At 45.3% G+C, this 20,640-nt stretch overlaps 2 protein-coding genes across 2 annotated transcripts in view; both read right to left on the minus strand.

Annotated features, from left to right (window-relative positions):
- Window positions 1–4,458, minus strand: part of plcxd3 (phosphatidylinositol-specific phospholipase C, X domain containing 3) — a 57,755-nt gene extending 53,297 nt beyond the window's left edge. Inside the window, exon 1 of the mRNA XM_056294496.1 lies at window positions 4,356–4,458. Within this exon, the coding sequence (XP_056150471.1) occupies window positions 4,356–4,458 (103 nt within the window). The remainder of the gene's footprint in view (window positions 1–4,355) is intronic.
- A 4,620-nt stretch (window positions 4,459–9,078) lies between these two features.
- The window catches only part of oxct1a (3-oxoacid CoA transferase 1a), a 123,238-nt gene continuing 111,676 nt past the window's right edge, over window positions 9,079–20,640 (minus strand). Inside the window, exons 16-17 of the mRNA XM_056281854.1 lie at window positions 10,288–10,389; window positions 9,079–10,095 (exon numbers count right to left, since the gene is read on the minus strand). Of these exons, the coding sequence (XP_056137829.1) occupies window positions 10,060–10,095; window positions 10,288–10,389 (138 nt within the window). The 3' untranslated portion in view covers window positions 9,079–10,059. The remainder of the gene's footprint in view (window positions 10,096–10,287; window positions 10,390–20,640) is intronic.

The following is a 20,640-nucleotide window of genomic DNA, read 5'->3' on the forward strand; positions in this document are numbered from 1 at the left end:
TCCTTACTATTGCCAAAGCCCCCGCAAAGCTAGCGGAATTCCCGTCACCTTGCTTGGCCCACACACGTAGTTGCTGCTGACTCGTCTGCACTCTCCGCTGTAGCTCCTCGCATGCCCTTTTCCTGCTGTCCCCCGCTGGAGATTTCGATGCAAATGAAGCATGGTGCGTATCGAAGTGCCGCTTTATATTTGACCGTTTCATCGATGCAATTTTATCATTGCATATTAGACATACCGCAGATCCTGCTCTCTCCACAAATGCAAATTCCTCTGTCCACGCAGCCTGGAATGCACGGTAATCATCGTCTTTTTTTCTTTTCGCCATCTTTTCCGTTACAAGGGTTGAAGCGGATAAACTAGTTGGCTATCTGATAAAATTGATTTCTTCACCTTTACAATGACCCGGACATGCTCGCGAGCCATTGGTTCCCGACCCGACCCACGGGTGACCCGTGACCCGTGAAATTTATCTTCAAAACTAATTTCTGTTTACTTTAAAATGACACAGTATTATTAAGAAATATCACAAGTATTTTAAAATCAGTTCCAAACTGATTTTTTTGAAAAAAAAATAATTTTCAACTCAAAATTGTCTGGGAGCCATATGCCGTCACCGGAAGAGCCATATATGGCTCGCGAGCCATAGGTTCCCGACCGCTGCACTAGGTTATGGTAACACTCCTCACTGCAGATACACAGTCCTGCAGGTTTGTGAGCCCGATGTCTGTAAATAAATTCCAACCATTTCCGCGCTGTCGTGGGTTGTTTCGGGAGACGGCGGAGGGAGGCTCCAGCGTCCGGCCGGTTTACATCCAAAAACTGCACTCTTACCATCCATCCATCCATCCATTATCCAAACCGTTTATCCTGCTCTCAGGGTGGGGGGGGGGGTACCGGGGGGGGGGTACCCTGGACAGGCCGCCAGGCCATCACAGGGCTTTTCAATAATGAAAACGATTGCTCTCAATTCAAACCCGCTTTCTGTACTGACAAGTCTGCCTCTGCACAGCAGGTTTCACGTTTCTTTGCCCGCCTTGCATTTGCATATTAGACAGTGATTGGCTTTCGGATTTGTGACGTACCAAATCTAGTTGGGCCGGGGTACGTTTGAATCTAAGATTTCAGGGAAGTGCACAGACAGCTCCTCCTCCAGTAGGGGAATGTGAAAACACTGATCCGGTGACAAACTTTTGCACAGATACAAGTCAGTATATAGTCAAGGCCAGACATTGTAGAGGACCCAAACATAAGAAAAACACATTTTTGAGTGGAGGGACACTTTAAAGCTTCACAGTTGGAATCGGTATCGGCGGTGAAAAATGATATTGGTGCACTCCTGGACGAAATATGGTGGAAACATTTCTTAGACATCTACTTTAAAGCACCTCTTGATAAATGGATAGCATACCGTCGCACACATAAATCAGGTTTAGTCTTCTCTGCCACAATGAGGAGGGAAACACTGGCATGAAATACACCGCCACTCTGTGTGGCTGATGGTGTATTAATGAATGCAGCTGAGAAAACCTGGCAAGGTGGCAACACAAAGACGAGAGAAAGCTGTACCGGCAAGTACCACAAACCCATGCCGTCCTAACATCACTCCCACACAGAGCATTTCAAATTGTCAAAACGCACTGGCCCTGGTGCCAGCCATCCAATTGGTTCGAAAACAAAATATCTTTCGCTTTAAAATACTGTAACGTGGAATCGCTGTGTTGACTGCAGAAATGGCTGAATGTTGGGGCTGCAGAAACTTGGCAGCGTGAACATGATTTTCCTCCAGCTGAAAAGAAAATGCTCTCGTGGACGAATTGAGGCACTTGGCTCATTTGCTTCTCTTCTCTCCCTCTGTTCCTACCCTTGAAACACTCGTAATACTGTGTTTAAACACGAGGAGGTTCCTCGGCAGAGCATTATAAACACATCAGGAGTGCCTTCCTCTCATTAAAAACATATAGTGCATGTCCGTGTACACTCAATAATCCAAAAAGCTCATGAATTATGGCATTCGGCTTGGGAAACGTAGAGACAAATGTACCCCCCCCCACACACACACAGTGTAGAGCAAGATGTAAGGAGTCAGTAGATGTTTATACGAGTCTGAACCCAAATGGAGGTTAGACTGGGGAGCAGCCGGCAGGGCCACAGGGCCAATGAGGACTAATGATACCTAATTAGATGGAACAGGCTGTCTTGTTGAGGAGGGGCTGTGGTGTCACAAAGAACACATGTTCCATGATTCAGAGACTTTCTGGCTTTGGGGCAATATATTTCATGACATTTATATATGTTGTCTTTCAAGCAAAGCCAAACTCTATTCAATTCGTGGAAAAACCACAGTAAAATTGTGTGTGTTTGCATCACCGAGAGCAACGATCAGTGCCAGTGCTGTGCCACACCTCTTTGGGCACTAAGAGCGGAGCCATCTGAAATTTGGTTATCTGTTCTTCATCTCAATCCGAAATACACACGCTGTATTTGCATATAAATCCGTTTGGAAGAGAGCGAGCGGCATGTAATTGGGACCGCTCTCTGTGTATGTGCAATAATCACTGGGTAGATGAGATGGCATTATCTGGTGGCTAATTACCCATTCCGTCAGAGGAGTCAAACCACTTCGCTAGGTCGAACGAGAATTTTCAATTGGCAAGGAGTCTAAAGACACCTGCAACCAGACAGGCCCGGGAAGGCGGGGGGGGGGGAGGCAAACAGCTGTCTTTACCATATGTAACAATCATTGGTACTGGTTGTAAAAATGGTCCAGTACACGGGTTATGGGTCCTTCTCACTCCTCCTTTCTCTGCAATGGCCACCGCCCCATAGCAATGGAAATGACTTAAAAGCTTCACACAAGGAATTATAAAGCAAACATGGTTCCCGTTAATGAATTGGGTGTATTACACAATTACACGCCATTTCATTATTTTGAACCTTAGATAAAGGAGCCAAACACTGATGAGCCAAAACATTATGACCACCCGCCTAATATAGTGTTGGTCCTCCTTTTGCCACCAAAAACAGCTCTGACCTGCCAATGGACCCTACAAGACCCTCGAAGGTGTCCTGTGGTATTTGGCACCAAAACATTAGCAGCAGATCCTTCAAGTCCCGTAGGTTGCGAGGTGTAGCCACCGTGGATCGGACTTGTTGGTCCAGCACATCCCACAGATGCTCAATCGGATCAACATCTGGAAAAGGAAAACTTGGAGGCCAGGGCAACACCTTGAGCACTTCATCGTGTTCCTCAAACCGTGCCCGCACAATCTGTGCAGTGTGGGAGGGCGCATTATCCTGCTGAAAGAGGCCACTGCTATCAGGGAATACCATGGCCGTGAAGGGGTGCACCTGGTCTTCAACGATGTTTAGGTAGGGGGCACGTGTCAAATTGACGTCCACGTGAATGGTCGGACCCAGTGTTTCCGAGCAGGACATTGCGCCCAGAGCATCACACTCCCTCCGCTGGCTTGTCTTCCCAGTGCGTCCCGGTGCCATCTGTTCCCCAGCGAAATGGAGCACACGCACACGGCCATCCACGTGATCTAAAACCATCATTAACATCTTCTGTGACTTGGGCCACAGTAGACCTTCTGTCGGTTCGGACCAGACGGGATAGCCTTCATTGCCCTCGCACATCGATGAGCCTTGGGCGCCCAACACCCTGTCGCCGGTTTGTGGTTCGTCCCTCCTCGGACCACTGTCAGTAGGTGCTCACCACTGGGTGACCAGGAGCGCGCCCCCCCCCCCCACCCCACACAACCCTTGCCGTTTCAGAGACGCGCTGACCCGGTCGTCTGGCCACAACAATTTGCCCCTTGTCCAAGTCGCTCAGGTCTTCACTCCTGCCCATTTGTCCGGCCTCCATCATGTTGACCACGCGAGCTGATCGTTCCCTTCCCGTCTAACCCAGACCTTGACGCGCGCCCTTGTTTGGAGATGATCGACGTTACTCGTTTGACCTGTGAGTGGTCATAATGTTTTGGCTCATCGGTGTAGGCGAGCGTGGATATAATAGCCGAGATAACCCGTCAGATATACACTCTAGCGCAACAGGTCCCATCTCCTCCCCCCAACAGGTACGGATGAAAGCCAAAAACCTGTCATAGTATTTTTTTTTTTATATTCGTCGCGTACTGGGAGAGGGGCTCTCCCCCCCTCGCTCAAGTTTTTAAAGGGGGGACAATCAAAGGCAAATTCTAGCGCTTAAAATTAAGACGTATTGGGGCCAGCACTGCCTTGTAAACCGAGAGAGAAGGGATTAATCACTGGTGGATCAACCTCCCCAATAGCTTTTACGCGACCCCCCCCCCCCCCAAAAAGAAGAAGAAGAAGAAGAAATAAATGGAAACACCTACCGGGGATAGCCAGGTTGGTGAGCGGGATATTGTGCATGCTCTGCGGCAAACTTGACATCCAGTCCGCAAACCGCATGTCGCTCCTCCCGTGAGACGAAGCCATGCTGCCGCTGTGAACAGCACTCCTTCTCCCGCTGCCTGCGAGAAGCCTTCCGTGCGCTCTCGGTCCGCGCACACGCACACGCACGTGCGCACAGCTGAGACCTAGCCCACACACACACACACCCTGAGCGCGTACACGTGGGTCGGAAGCCAACTTGTGGAAATGTGGACGGTGTGTGTGCTAGAGTTGTGGAGAGACACACACACACACACAAGCTCTTGGAAACCACGTGACCATCGAGCGCCGACACCTTCTCGGCGAGCTGCGTTCAGATGACACAACGTACAAATGTGACGCGGCGCGTCTTCGCGGGTGGCACACTTCTACCGAGACGTCTCAGGGGCTCTCAGACTACAGCCACTTCCATTTAATTGGGGTTTTTTCTTTCTTTTTTAATCTACGGTGAAACTGAATTGGTTTGTTTTTTTTGCTTTTTTTTTGATGGTGTGCTGATCATTCTGCTTTATTGGAATTATATTGAAACACTAGAAGGACCCCGCTACAATGTAGCGGTTTGGTTATCCACCCGTCTAAATCTCCCTCCTCTTCATCCTGCCAGCTAACCGCCTTCCCCCTGCCCCTAAACCTCCCCCCACTCCAACTCCCGCCCCCCAAATGCTCAGAATCATCTGAAATGCCAAGAAAAGTGGTTTTTAGCCATTTTTAGAAAATGCATATTTTGCATAATTATGCGTAATTATTATAATTATTTTAATTTTCTGCTATTTTTCTGGTCCTCTCTGGAACAAAACCTACCACCTCCAAAAAAAAATTAGGATCATAAGTGCATTTCTGCAAAAATGCATATATTTTGCATAATGCCAAAACATTTGAGTCCCAGAACATTTTTTTATACAGGTGAAAAAATCAGATGCTCAGAATCATCTGACATGCCGAGAAAAGTGGTTTTTAGCCATTTTTAGAAAAATGCATATTTTGCATATTTACGCATAATTATGCATAATTTTAATTTTCTGGGATTTTTCACTTACTCTCTGAGACAATACCTACCACCTCCAAAAAGAATTAGGATCATAAATGCTTTAGTTTTCAGTCCCGCTGTCTACACTAACACACACACACACACACATTCCCGAAAATAGCCTATCAGATGAAATGAGGAGGTAGCTGCCCATTTAATATGATAGTGAATTTTAACAAGCATCTGCAGATGTGTCATTGCGCGCCACTGGTAGACATCAGGGGCTAATAGCAGCTCCTACTTCAATGAATGAATCGTTTTTGGGTTTTTTCTTTTCTTTTTTTTTTTGGTTGCTTGGATGGACGTCGTTATCAGTTCCCTGGTGATGTAGCAATACAATCTTAACATGATTCAAAGGCTGATCTTAAGGAAATAACAGGGGGACAAAAATGTTTTAACACTACGGTGTTTTCGTCAGGCTGACATAATAGACACGCCATTTTCCAGTGAGCAGTTGCTCCAACGGGGGATTCACTAAAATCAACTAATAAAACCGGTGTTCTGCGATGATTTGTTCCGTTTACTCTCATGCTAATCACATGAGGGAAACATCTTTCATCACGCCCTTGAATTACATTGGTGTCCCAGTGCTGCTATGAAAACTAGGTTAGAATATGTAGACATGAAGTGTATACCACCCCACCTCTGTCTAAAATAGGATGTGCTGGATTAGCAACAACAGCCGGTAGCAAAAAAACCTCCTGTCACTTTCTTCATTTTTCAACTCAATGATCCAACCCAGTTGATCTCCTTACACCCAGAAGCCCACTGGCTGAATTTGTTAGGTTACGTAACAGGCCTCAGGTAATGGCAGCGCCGCTCTGCTCCAGTGAGGAAAACGCATCAACAAGGTCAATGCAAGCCCATCACCCATTTACACAAAATCTTCTGAACCTGCGCAGTCACAAGGTCTCACTCTGAATGAAGGCAAAAAAATGGCTTTCCACTGAAGTCTGCTGATTACCTGAATAATTTCAACTCACAAGATGGCAGTCACAGTTACTGGTATTGAATGGCTGACAATATATTTATTGCTGGCTCTGTAGAATATGTGCATAATATCCTACATTACATTAAGGTTTGGCCTTAATGTAACGTAGGATAGTCTGCCTACATTACATCACGGAGATGATGGGTAGGTATGGTGTCCAGTGGACATGTCGGTGAAGGGAACAGAGGTGATGAGGAGGCGATGGGTAGGTATGGTGTCAAGGAGAGAACCGTGGAAGGACAGATGGTGGTGGATTTTGCGAAAAGGATGGAAATGGCTGTGGTGAATACATATTTCAAGAAGAGGGAGGAACACAGGGTGACGTACAAGAGTGGAGGAAAGTGCACACAGGTGGGCTATATCTTATGTAGAAGGCATGACCTAAAGAGACTGGAGACTGCAAGGTGGTGACAGCGGAGAATGTAGCTAGGCAGCATCAGATGGTGGTCTGTAGGATGACTTTGGAGACCAAGAAGAGGAAGTGAGTGAAGGCAGAGCCGAAGATCAAATGGTGGAAGTTGAAGAAGGAAGACTGTTGTGTGGAGTTCAGGGAGGAGTTAAGACAGGCACTGGGTGGTAGTGAAGAGTTGCCATACGGCTGGGCAGGCACTGCAGAAATAGTGAGGGAGACAGCTAGGACGGTACTTGGTGTATCATCAGGACAGAGGAAGGAAGGAAGACAAGGAGACTTGGTGGTGGAATGAGGAAGTATAGCAAATTATACATAGGAAGAGGTTGGCAAAGAAGTGGGATAGTCAGAGAGATGAAGAAAGTAGACAGGAGTACAAGGAGATGCAGCGTAAAGCAAAGAGAGAGGTGGCAAAGGCAAAGGAAAAGGTGTGTGGTGACTTGTAAGAGAGGTTAGATACTAAGGAAGGAGAAAAGGACTTGTACCAATTGGCTAAACAGAGGGACCAAGCTGGGAATGATGTGCAGCAAGTTAGGGCGATCAAGGATAGAGATGGAAATGTGCTGACAAGCGAGGAGAGTGTGCTGAGGGACTGATGAATGAAAAAAATGAGAGAGAGAGAAGGTTGGATGATGAGAGGATAGTGAATCAGGAAGTGCAGTGGATTAATTAGCAAGGAGGAAGTGAGGGAAGCTATGAAGAGGATGAAGAGTGGAAAGACAGTTCGTCCTGATGACCTGTGGATACCTGTGGACGCATGGAGGTGTTTAGGGGAGATGGCAGTGGGTTTTTTAACTAGATTGTTTAACACAATCGTGGAAAGCGAGAGGATGCCTAAGGAATGGAGAAGAAGCATACTGGTACCGATTTTCAAGAACAAGGGCGATGTGCAGAACTGTAGAACTGATCAACTTTATACATAGGGATAAAGTTGATCAGCCACAGCATGAAGATATGGGAAAGAGTAATAGAAGCTCGGTTAAGAGGAGAGGTGATGATTAGCGAACAGCAGTATGGTTTCATGCCATGAAAGAGCACCACAGATACAATGTTTGCTTTGAGAATGTTGATTGAGAAGTATAGAGAAGGCCAGGAGTTACATTGTGTCTTTGTAGATTTAGAGAAAGCATATGACAGGGTGCAAAGAGGGGAGGTGTGGTGTTGTATGAGGAAGTCGGAAGTCGCAGAGAAGTATGTAGGAGTGGTGCAGGATATGTATGAGGGAAGTGTGACAATGGTGAGGTGTGCGGTTGGAATGAGAGATGGGTTCAAGGTGGAGGTGGGATTACATCAAGAATCAGCTCTGAGCCCTTTCTTGTTTGCAGTGGTGATGGACAGGTTGACAGACGAGATCAGGCAGGAGATTCTGTGGACGATGATGTTTGCGGATGACATTGTGATCTGTAGCGAGAGTAGGGTGCAGGTGGAGGAGAGCCTGGAGAGGTGGAGGTATGCACTGGAGAGAAGAGGAATGAAAGTCAGTAGGAGCAAGGCGGACTACCTGTGTGTGAATGAGAGGGAGGACAACGGAATCGTGAGGATGCAAAGAGTAGAGGTGACGAAGGTATATGAGTTTAAATACTTGGGGTCAACTGTCCAAAGTAACAGGAAGTGCAGAAGAGAGGTGAAGAAGAGAGTGCAGACAGGGTGGAGTGGGTGGAGAAGAGTGTCAGGAGTGATTTGCAACAGAAGGGTACCAGCAACAGTTAAAGGGAAGGTTTACAAGATGGTTGTGAGACCAGCTATGTTATATGGTTTGGAGACAGTGGCACTGATGAAAAGACAGGAGGCCGAGGTGGTAGAATTGAAGATGCTAAGATTTTCATTGGGAGTGATGAAGACAAACAGGATTAGGAATGATTATATTAGAGGGACCGCTCAGGTTGGACGATTTGGAGACAAAGCAAGAGAGACAAGATTGAGATGGCTTGGGCATGTGTGGAGGAGAGATGCTGGGTATATTGGGAGAAGGATGCTGAACATGGAGCTGCCAGGGGAGAGGAAAAGAGGAAGGCCAAAGAGGAGGTTTATGGACGTGGTGAGGGAGGACATGCAGGTGGCTGGTGTGACAGAGGAAGATGCAGAAGACAGGAAGAAATGGAAATGGATGATCCGCTGTGGCGACTCCTAACGGGAGCAGCTGAAAGTAGTGGTAGTAGCAGACAGTAAGGTTTGGCCTTGAGAATGTCAGAGGGTCTCATAGCAGGTAGAAAATAAAACATCAGGAGGACCTTTGGACATGCAAACAAAGTTGTATTTTATTTTATATACAAAGACAAAGGCAACGGCATAGAAACTGATGAGACAGAAAATGTTAAGGCTTCATTTGATTTGGATACCATGGCCGTCTTACATGGTATAGTACCAAACTCTGACATTTCTGAGGTTTGTGTTGTTAAAAACGGAAGGAAAGGTTTAATCTATGCCAAAAAGCAGTTTAAAGTAAGGGAACAGGTTTCAATACCACACATCAACTACTTCATCCAGCTTCCCCCTCGTCATCTATAGCAAAGCACTAACCATCTCACACTGCAACCTTAGCTAGACAAGCTCCGTGTCTGAGTTACTCATAAATCAACTATTAGTCATGATATGTTTTCTAAAGTAACCCTACGTGCTGAATCTAGAGATCAGCTGAAGAGCATTTTACTTTTTTCTCATTTTGAAACATTTATCGACTAAACATTCCCTCCCTGTGGAGGGGATAAATTATCTATAATCAACACTTTAATCATTTCTGTGAACAACGTAATTTTGTTCCCAGTATTAGTTCCTTTTGCATATGGGTGTCCTGAGCTTAATTCCTGTTTTTAATGTGATCTTCAGATTAGCTTCTCTGCTGATTTCTTTACAAACATTAGCAAAATGTAATCACCGCTAGTGGTAAATGAATAAGTCTTGTGGACCAAAGAGAAACATTTAATCATTTATTGCCAAAAAAAAAATTGTTTAAACCAATAGGAGAAAAACAATCATGTTAGGCTTAATGAGGTTTTTTTTTTTGCCAACAGTTTAAATGATAATTCCACCGACTTTCATTAATTTAGCATTGGTGAGGGGTAAATTTCTGGCTGTTACCAGAGAACATTAATTTATTCAGTCCTTGGACTACTCATAGCCCAGAAATTTATCCGAATATCACATAGAAAAAAAAAACTAAAATAAAACCGTCCAATAAAAGAGTCCATGTCACCATTCCTCAGTTCCACGCCAGTCCTTTTAAATTTGCTGCATGGGCCTCAGGTTGGGACTCACCTGTTGGGAACCAAACACAACAATATTAAACAAAAGGTTAAAGGAGACTGTGACGGAAAATGATTAGATGGTTAGTAGTACCGATGAGGTCAGACACTAAGAAATGACCATTTCATTGTTGTTTCTACAAAACTCATTTCTGTTTCCCACGGCTGTCTGCACATTCTATTATGATGGTGTCAAGTCGCTCACCTCAAAATCTGTCCCCGTGCAAGTCTTAATGTCTTCTGGAGTCAGACCCTCCCAAACCTCTATCAGAGTCAGGCCTTTGTCCTTATCCACGTCAAACACGGCCTGGCAGACAGAAGGAGCGGCGAGGGAGACAAAGATGACCAGTGGTTATAAAAGACGGTGCAAAGGGAGGAACACAGCAAAAGAGAGGAAGACCAGAGCAAGACAATCCTTTATAAAGATGGTGGGAGCCTCAGGTTGAGTGGTCACTGGGTTCACTTACATTTACCTAATTACACAAGAACAAACATCTCCAATCACAATGAAACAATCCTATACAGTACCTGTCCAATCCCGGTCACTGCTCCACCCCCTCTGCCAATTTGGGGAGGGCTGCAGACTACCACATGCTTCCTCCGATACATGTGGCGTCACCAGCCGCTTCTTTTCACTTGACAGTGAGGAGTTTCGCCAGGGGGACGTAGCGCGTGGGAGGATCACACTATTCCCCCCAGTTCCCCCTTCCCCCCAAACAGGCACCCTGGCCGACCACTAGTGCTGCTAGTGCAGCGGCCAGGACACATACCCATCCGCAGACAAGGCCAATTGTGTCTGCAGGGACGCCCAACCAAGCCGGAGTTAACATGGGGATTCCAACCGGTGAGCCCTGTGTTGGTAGGCAACGGAATAGACCGTCACGCCACCTGGATGCTCCAGTTAGTTAATTCTTTCAGCACTGTTTAAATGGGTTAGAGAATGTTGAAATAATCCAAAGGAAAACCAGACAAGGTGCAGTTTTTTTTTTGACTCAAAGTGTGGCATACTATATAGAAAACTGTATAAAAAAGCTTGAAAATCAGTTTGAGGTAACATTATGAACATAGAGCAGAGTCAATTTTCCCTTAGAAAATAAAATGGTCTTTTATCTTCAGGGTTTCGATCTGTGGATTTGAGTAAGATGGCCCACAGTTTTTATATCATTTCTTTTACAACAAAGCCAGACTGATAACTTGTGCTGTCTGGCATTTCATCCCGACTCATCTCCTAATAGAAGCACTCAGGGATGTTTTGTTTGGCTTCTCTGCCCTTTTGGATTTTACATTTGCTTTTTTAAAGGGAAATTTACTCAAAGGGAAATGTCACCAATTTTGAAACTACTTTCCATGCATTAATTAAAGTGATGCCATCTCTGCACAGCACACAATACTTGTGTAAGGACCTCTAAAATCTGTTGTACATACTTTGTGGTACTTCATTTACCAGCATGCTTTGTGTCTTGGATATTTCCTATGTTCTTGTGGGTTTCTAAACATGTGGACCAATGGAATGTATTTGTTCTTTGTATTTTTATTTGAATTTTGTTATTAGCCAATGATGTGGTGTGGAGTTGTTATGCCCGCGAAATCGCGAGGTTCGCAACGGTCGATCTCCTCACGGAGAGGGAGTAGTTTGAGATTCCAAGCAAGACTCCGAGGAGAGACGTCCGTTTTTTTCTACTGCTCCGTCTCGGTACCCGTTTCGCGGAGACTTTATACACAGCCCGTGTACTAGGCCCGCATTTGAGTTGAGGAGTGTTGCGATTGGCCCGCAGTCGTATGCTTGCTGGTGGGGTTTGTTTTAGTCCGATTATTTTGTTTATGCCCCATAGCCAGTGTCGCCGCTAGCTAGCTAAGTGGATTTAGCATCCAGTGCTAGTGTGTTAGCCGACTAGAGTTGTGGAGGCTAGCCAGAAGTCATCGGGCTGCGCTGGACGGTGATCTAACCAGGTGAGCCGCTCTGCTCCGTTCCTGGGACCTGTCTGCTGTTCAAAGAGGACTCGCTTCATCTGCTCTCCGGCGCTGGGCCCACCGGAGGACCACTATCTTCGCCAGGGTGGTCTGAACATTGCAACCGGTGGCCATCTTGCGGGTGGAGGCCGCTACCGGGGAGCCGACACCTGCCAGCTGCTAGGCTAGCACTACGCCTTCCATCATCTGGACTGCACACAGCCTCCCGGTCGAGGGAGCGATGGGTTGTGAGTAACCTGAAAATTTCTTTTATACTGACACACACACACACACACACACACACACTTTTATCTCATTGCCTGGGCATCGTGGCGGTGGCTGCCTTGCCCTCCGCTCAGAGAGCTGTTTTATGTGCACCAACGGGCCCCAACGGAAAGCGCTGGGTATTTTTGTGTTCTTTTGATACTTTCTTTCTGTTTATTGTGACCGATTGTCACACCCTGTGTAATTTCAATTAATGTTTATTTAATCAACAATACTACACACACACTCTCTCTCTCTCTTTCTCTCTCTCAGTATTATCAAATAAATCCTATTATTATTAATTATATTTCGGGTGTATTGGCAGCTCATTTACTTTTAGAGTGCTGGTAATAAGCTTGTACAGTACTTCAGTACACAGTAGGGTGATAAGATCTGCCTTAACCACATGTTTGTTTAATTCTGGGAAGATACACCATTCAGTAGCCTTAGGTAAGCTTATTATTTTAACAGTGGAGGCACCGTGCTACTAAATTGATTATTATCTTGGTTAATTATTTCTATTATCATTTATCACTAATATTGTCATTAGTGGCACAAGCCTACTAGTACACAGGAAGTTCAGCCGGCTCACCATTCCACCACTGAGAACTCAGGATCCTGTTGCACCATTGGATTGTATTGTAGCACTTTAGTAACTGGTAGCATTAGGCTTTTGTCTTGTTTAAATGTGCTTGGCGTTGCCCGCCAGTGAAAAAGGGGTTACACTTGCCAATGTTATCTGTATCACCATAGCCAGCTAAAGCAAACTGGCTTGCTTCTGCCATCCATTGACATCTGTGGATGCCTGAAGAACTACAAGAGGGGATTGGCTGAGGTATTCGATTTCTAATCTCCACCACTGAGAAATTCTTGCACAATGCATACTGGTACATGTAGGTACGTACGGCAGCTCCCCCCGCCCCTTTTCTTCCAATTGTACTTGAACTATTACCCCACTCTTCCGAGCCATCCTGGTCGTTGCTCCACCCCCTCTGCTGACCCAGAGATGGCTGCAGACTACCACATGCCTCCTCCGGTACATGTGGAATTGCCAATTGCTTATTTTCACCTGACAGTGAGGAGTTTCACCAGGGGGACGTAGCATGTGGGAGGATCATGCTATTCCCCCCAGTTCCCCCTCCAACCTGAACACGCAACCCGACTGACCAGAGGAGGTGCGAGTGCAGCGACCAGGACACATACTCACATCCGGCTTCCCAAAAGCAAACACGGCCAATTGTGTCTGTAGGGACGCATGACCAAGCCGGAGGGAACACGGGGATTCGAACCAGCGATCCCCGTGTTGGTAGGCAACGGAATAGACCGCCACGCCACCCAGACGCCCCCGTACAGCAGCTCCCTTGGCAGGTCAACATCAGTTTCTCTGCCAAAATGAATGGCACCAAATTGGTTATAGTTTAAAAAGACTAGACAGACCACCAGCACGTTCTAGATGTGCATTTTAGCGGAAAAAATTTCATTTACCGTCCAACATTTATTCGTTTTTTCATGACCGAAGATGTCACTTAGTTGAGTGATGAAACGTATCTGCCAGTAAACGTTGTATCCAGATAAACTGATTCAACCTTCTTTGACTGTTTATTTCTTTACATTTGCGTCATCATTCTTTGAATAGCAGAAGTTGCTGAAGTATTAGGGTAGGTTTAGACATGGCTTCCGCTTGCCAACCTCTAAACCACCATGAGCTCATTCACTATGAAATTAATTTGAGTCCTCCGGAGTCCCAGCTATAATGTGATGAACATGCTGATACAGGAAGCAGATGGGCAGGGGTGAACATATAAACATTCAGAGGATAGGAACTGATTAAAGATTACTGGTCAGGTCGATGAACTAGGTATTTACAATGAAGTAATGACAAACAGGTCAGGAGATGGTTACGTCAAACTTTGGGGGGAAAAAAAGGGCTGGCTTGAATAAAGAGAAAAAAAAGGTGTCTAGCTTCAAATTCAAAATGTAAATACATTTCTTGGTGAAAGCTTTGACGGTGACATGGCTTTGAATGAGCTTTGGGGCCCCAGACACCCGCTGCTAGTCACTCCCCAATGAGGAAGGATTTTTCCATTAATAACTCAGGTAATTTTCATCATGACTTCAGTTGGCAAGGACATCTGTCAAAGGGAAAACTGATGGTCTTTCAAATGCATTGAGTTGGGAAGGCTTTTGCGACTTTGCTCACAACACCATTCTATGTGCATTTCACAGCTACAGTCAGTCCAACATGACGAGGGATTATAAAGAGGCGCAAACAGCTCAAAGTGGACTGGTGTCGCTGTTTCTAATTATGCCTCACAATGCACAAGATGCTGTATGCAGACAGGCCAGGCCTGCTGAGCCGAGCTGGGTGCTACAGCCAGTCGACAGAGAATGACAGGTTCAGCCACATTAACATCCAAGCAAAGCCTGTCAGGACTCTCGTCTCATTAGAACCACACAGTGACAGGGCAGGAGGCAGAGTTCTCACTCCAGTGTGGTGAGACACATGGATTGTCACACGGAACAAGGGGTTATGGTTTTTACAGACACAGGCATGCAACTCCAAACTCCAAAAGTGTGACACAATAGGCGCAAACAACTAAGGACAATTCAAGATTTGTCCAAGCATGCCTGGAGAGGTCAAGGTAAGTCAAACAGCCAGCATCCAGATACTGCCTGTGATAGAGTGCCGATACGTGTCAAAGCTGAGCCCTGGGGTTAATGTACTTTCTGCACAAAAAGGTTTTGATGCAAAGTGTTCTGGGTTGGAAAATGTCAAATTTCCCATGTTTCAAAACAGTTGGAGCTGTACACACAATGACTGCTGGTGAAGTATGAAATATGAAACTGACCGGTTCAAATAAAAAAAAAGAAGAAATAGCCTATTTTCCTGGTGTAAACATCTTAAGACAACCTTCTGAATCACCCTGCTTCATTATCTCCACTAACATGACCACTGTTGTCATCATCTGTCAGAATAATGCCCAATGCTGCTAATCATTAAAAAGCTGCTACACTAATTTACCAAATGGTTGGCTGAATTTAACCTGACTACAATAACAAATAAAAAACATGATGCCTCTGATGAGGCTGAATGTAAGACAGTGATTTGACAAGAAATGTAATTTTCTCTCTTCAACAGGTGAACTGTAAAAGCTTGTCAAACACAAATGCTAGTATCTAAGCATTTCAATAATAAGAGTTGATATTTTGAAATGGGTAGAAGTGAAATCTCTTCACAACGTAGCTGCAGAATTTTATTTTTCATTAGCATTGCTGCCATCACTGAAAATGCCACAGGTACCTATTGTACTGGACCCATTATGATCACGAAATAGTTAAGGCATTGTTCTCCTTCATCTGGCAAATAAATAGGGTTGGGCACCGAGAACTGCGTCAAAGTTAGAGCCGGTTCCAAAATTCTGATTCCATTAAGACTACAGCAAGAGAAAGGGGGGACTGGACCCCATCACCATCAACGGGACTGCTGTAGAGAGAGTCAAGAGCTTCAAGTTCCTCGGTGTCCACATTTCCGAGGACCTCACTTGGGATGAGCACACCAGCCATGTGGTAAAAAAGGCACAGCAATGCCTTTCACCTCAGGCAACCGAGGAAGTTTAGCATGGGGCCCAGGATTCTACGGGCCTCCTACAGAGGCACAACCGAGAGCATCCTGACTGGATGCATCGCCGTCTGGCATGGGAACTGTACTGCCTTGTGCAGATGGCTCAGGACATCAGTGGATGCGAGTTTCCCTCCATCCAGCACATATACAATGGATGTTGTGTCAACAAAGCCCGTAGGATTATCAAAGACCCCAGCCACCCCAACTATGGACTGTTCCAGCTGCTACCGTCTGGCAAGCGGTACCACAGCCTCAAAGCCCAGACTAGTAGGCTCCGAAACAGCTTTTTCCACCAAGGAACCAGCCTTTTGAACAAAGAACATTAAAGACACTAAGCCTGGTGCTGGACTGATGGTACTGATCTGTGGTCTTCAGTGAATCAAGGGTTTACACACACACACACACACACACACACACACACACACACACACACACACACACACAGAGGTAGCTTGGCATGCACAGACATGCACAGACATGCAGACAACTACCCACACACACAGCACCTTACATACATCACACACTACTATTGTTGGTGCTTTTTCGTTCTGTTTTGTTGTTGTTCAGTTACTATGGCTGCTGCAGTGTTGCGGAGCCGAAACTCAAGAATTTTATTCTCTTATAATCTTGTGCTCTTTAGGAAAACACTTAAATTACTGTCTCCCAGCCTCGTCAAACCCGGGTTCCCATAGAGAGTTGCGCTTGTGTGAACACAACATATGTTATGCATATTAGCACCTGTATATCTGTTTAAGAGTGAAAAGGTCAGCGGCTTGTTGGCAATCTCAGTAGGCCCTCCTTGCTGCTTTTATTTTCAAAGCAAATTAGAGCAGGGATTTTAATCATGCAGAAATGGCTAGCAGCAGAGGACCAACTAATTAGGGTTAACCACACCAGACTAAGCACAAGCAGTGTCTGTCACCAGGCTTATGTCCCCCTGCTTTCTAAAGCACCAGATTTCTCTGGATGAAACTATTTTGCAGAATTCAATCTGTTATATAGCCTTCTTTTAACTTTCAACATTTTATTGGATTGAACCATTTCACCTCATTTGGACTTAATGCAAGTCTCACTTGTTTTACTATACTATACTACACTATACTATACATTGTACGCACATTGGTACGCTCTGTTATGTCTATCTACCTCAGGCATGTATGTAAGTAACCTGCTAACATCTATTTCAGCATCTCTGATATACTCTGCACAATTGCACTTTATCGCCTCTTATTTCACCTGTATACAGTCAATCCTTGTGTATATACGTATCTGAAGATTGTTGTGTTGTCGTGTTGTTATTCTACGTTAAGTACACTGAGAGAGCCACAAAACTGGAGTCAAATCCCATGTATGTGCAAACCTACATGGCCAGCAAACATGATTCTGATTCTGATTTCAGTGTATAATGTTAATCCAAGCTCTCTAGTGACACAGCCATCCTCTCTTTCACATCAGCTATCAACACAGAGGACTGACGAGAGGTCCAAAGCAGGAGAGTCATCAAATATTGTTTCTTTTGCCTCGCGGTCTGAACAGATAATCTTTGGTAGGGATCTGCTTTATTTATTCTGAAATGTACATTACTTGGAATTATCATGATCGGTGTAATTTCATGTGGGCAAAAAGCTGTTTCGTTATCCCCCAGATTACCACTGTTTAACATTGATGTTCTTGGCAAGTGGAACAAGTGTCTTTTTTCGTACTCAACTGAAGCTCACTCCCTCACACAGATACATGACACCACACCCACACTTCCTCCACACGGCAGAGAAAAAGAGAAAGAGGTGACTAAGCAGGCTGTTCAGAGCCACTTCAGCATAAGCAGCAACAATTTGATTATTAGATGACAAAAATGACTATCTTTTACACTATAAACAATAGGTTATGCAAACCCATGTGGGTAAGAGACATTCCATTATTCAGCAGCTAAAGTTCTTCTGCTGCAACTTCCAATGGCTGTTGAATTTAATTTGAATAATGTTCACAGTTTTAGAGAGGCTGAGAATGACGGTAGTTTCCTCACAGAGAAAATAATCCTTGGACCAGTGTCACTGTCAGCACCTTCTTGAAGCAGTTATTTTAGATTAGCACCTGCCATCACTGAACCCACCGTGAAAACGCATCTATTCTATTCTTCCATTACTTTTTTTTTTTACCTTTTACACTCTGACTTCTCAATGGTGGCAAGTTTAGAAAATCACATGGCTTACTAAAACATCAAACTGACAGGAAGATATTGCAAGTCCCTATGGGAATGAATGACAACTTGCATGTTTTGTAACAGTCAACCTGTCAAGCTCCTATCTGTGTGTCTGTGTTACGCCCTCACACAATAAAAGCACAAAAAAGTGCTTTCGTGGGCTTTATCAAGAGGGGGAAATGAGAGGGGAGAAGTGTGAGAAGATGAGATGAAGAGGCCAGAGGAGATAAAAAAAGAACAAGACAAGAAGTGTGCGTGATGACCAAAAAAAGTAGACCCACATCAGCGGAACAGAGGGCGCATGGTGGAAGGGGAGGAAGGCAGAAGGAAAACAGGCAAAGAGGAGAAAGAGCCAAAAGAGGAAAAACTGGTGTAAGGAGAGAAGGAGAGAAGGAAAGGGGAACAGATGAAAAAAGGAAAGGTGATGAAAAATTAGAGAGAAGGAATTTAAGCCACTGGATTAGTGGAAAGTTGGGGATGGAATAGGAGAGCGGTAAAGGACAGAGCGGGGCAAGAGATGAAATAAGGACAGAGACGAGGAGGAGGAGGAGGGGGAAGGTGGTGTTGCTGGTGGCAGCAGTAAGGGCAGGAGAAAGAGCTTAACCTTTATAGATGTTGACAGAAATCTTCTCGATGAGAAATTACGCTCTGCAATCACGACAAAAGACAGCCAAGCAGAAAGGGACAGACGTGGGGGAAGAAAAAGAAAAGAAAGCTGAGGATGCACTGTCTGACTCGCTTTTGCCAGCTCATGAATGTAGCCACCGCAGGGTAACAGGGCTACGACTACGCTACATGAGGACAGAAAGAGCTGCATCAGCACAAAGCTCTGCTACCTTGCTGGAGGCAACATCTCTCCAGGTCCACACCTCCACCCATACAGGCACCTACTTACAACAACCTTTCAACCCTTCCGCTCGCCTCCTCTCAACAATCTTCTTTCCATTTCCATCATCTGTTCCCTTGCATTTTCTGTCCTAGCTCCCCTCCGTGGCCGTTTAACCTTTGCCCCCCACATTTCTCTGTCCCACCCTCCTCACCACCTCTAACCACATCTTCCTGATCCCTTGTCTTGACCCCCTTCAGTTTACTTGTTCCTATTTCCCGGACTGGTAGCTCTCACACCATCTTGCGTCTTCTGTTTCCCGACATAGCCTGTCCCCGTCTTTCTTCCATAACATGTTGTGCCACAGTGCTATAGGTTGGAGCCTGGGCCGACATGTTGGTGTTCCTCAGAAGCCAGCCATTGTTCAACGAGGCCCTTGAGCATTATTCAGAGCCATTCTGTTGGGTCGTCATTATGTCTCCTCGACTTCCATGAACACTTTCATAGTATGGTTAAAAATGAGGTTAGCAAATTGTATTTTAAGTACTACTTGGGGAAAGAAGATTATAAAAGCAGATGGGATGGAAATTAAGACTGAAATTAAGGTTGATGAATATTCATATGACTGACATGGTACCATTCCGTTTGTATGGTTGAGATATGAATCCTCTGGAGAGACATTGAGGTAAATACAATAGCCTACACAATGCAAAGCTCTATTAATTTTAATTTCAGAACGCACGACACTTTTCCAGGTATTTCAAGCAAAGTCAACGATTACTGTCTCCAAGTATTATTCTGGTCTGGATTTGAGAGTTCAATGTTAACTTCAGCCACTGTAGGGTTGGGTACTGAAACCCAGCACCGGTACCTATACGACCAGTATCTACCGAACCAAATCTCAACACATATTTCAGTGCCTCATTTCGGTGCCACTTAAATGACTGAGCTGTTGATTGAAATATTTAAATATCTGGTGCTCCGAAATGGATTTTACAGGTAGGGTTGCCAACCATCCCGTAAAATACAGAATCATCCCGTAATGGAAATTAAAATACATGCCTAATCAAAATCACCAATGATCTCCTCATTGTGGCTGATTCTGGCCACATCAGTATTCTCATCCTCCTGGACCTCTCTGTAGCCTTCGACACAGTTTCCCACACCATTCTTCTCAACCGCTTATCTGAATACCTAGGCCTCACTGGTGTAGTGCTCTCCTGGTTCCAGTCATATCTCACCAACAGGAAACAGTTTGTCACCATCAGACTCTAGTTCCACCCTAGCTCCAGTCAACCAAGGTGTGCCACAAGGTTCCATGCTTGGACCCCTCCTCTTTACCATCTACATGCTCCCCCTTGGTCAGATCATACGCCACTCTGGTTAAAGTTTCCATTGCTACGCTGATGACACGCAGCTTTATCCCAGCACCAGAACATCCTCTCAGCCCCTCCCAGAATCCCTTGTTAACTGCCTCTACCAAATAAAAATCTGGATGTCATCAAATCTACTCAAGCTAAATACCAATAAGACTGAGCTCATGGTTGTGGCGTCCAAGGAGCTGCTCCGGAATGTTGAAGATCTTCTCCTCGACATGGATGGCTGCTCCATCTGCAAATCCCCAGAAGTCCCCAACCTTGCTGTCGTTATGGACTCCACCCTCTCGTTCCAGTCACACATCAAATCTGTCACCAAA

Source organism: Lampris incognitus, chromosome 1 (genome assembly GCF_029633865.1).
Source record: "Lampris incognitus isolate fLamInc1 chromosome 1, fLamInc1.hap2, whole genome shotgun sequence".
Lineage (NCBI taxonomy): Eukaryota > Metazoa > Chordata > Actinopteri > Lampriformes > Lampridae > Lampris > Lampris incognitus.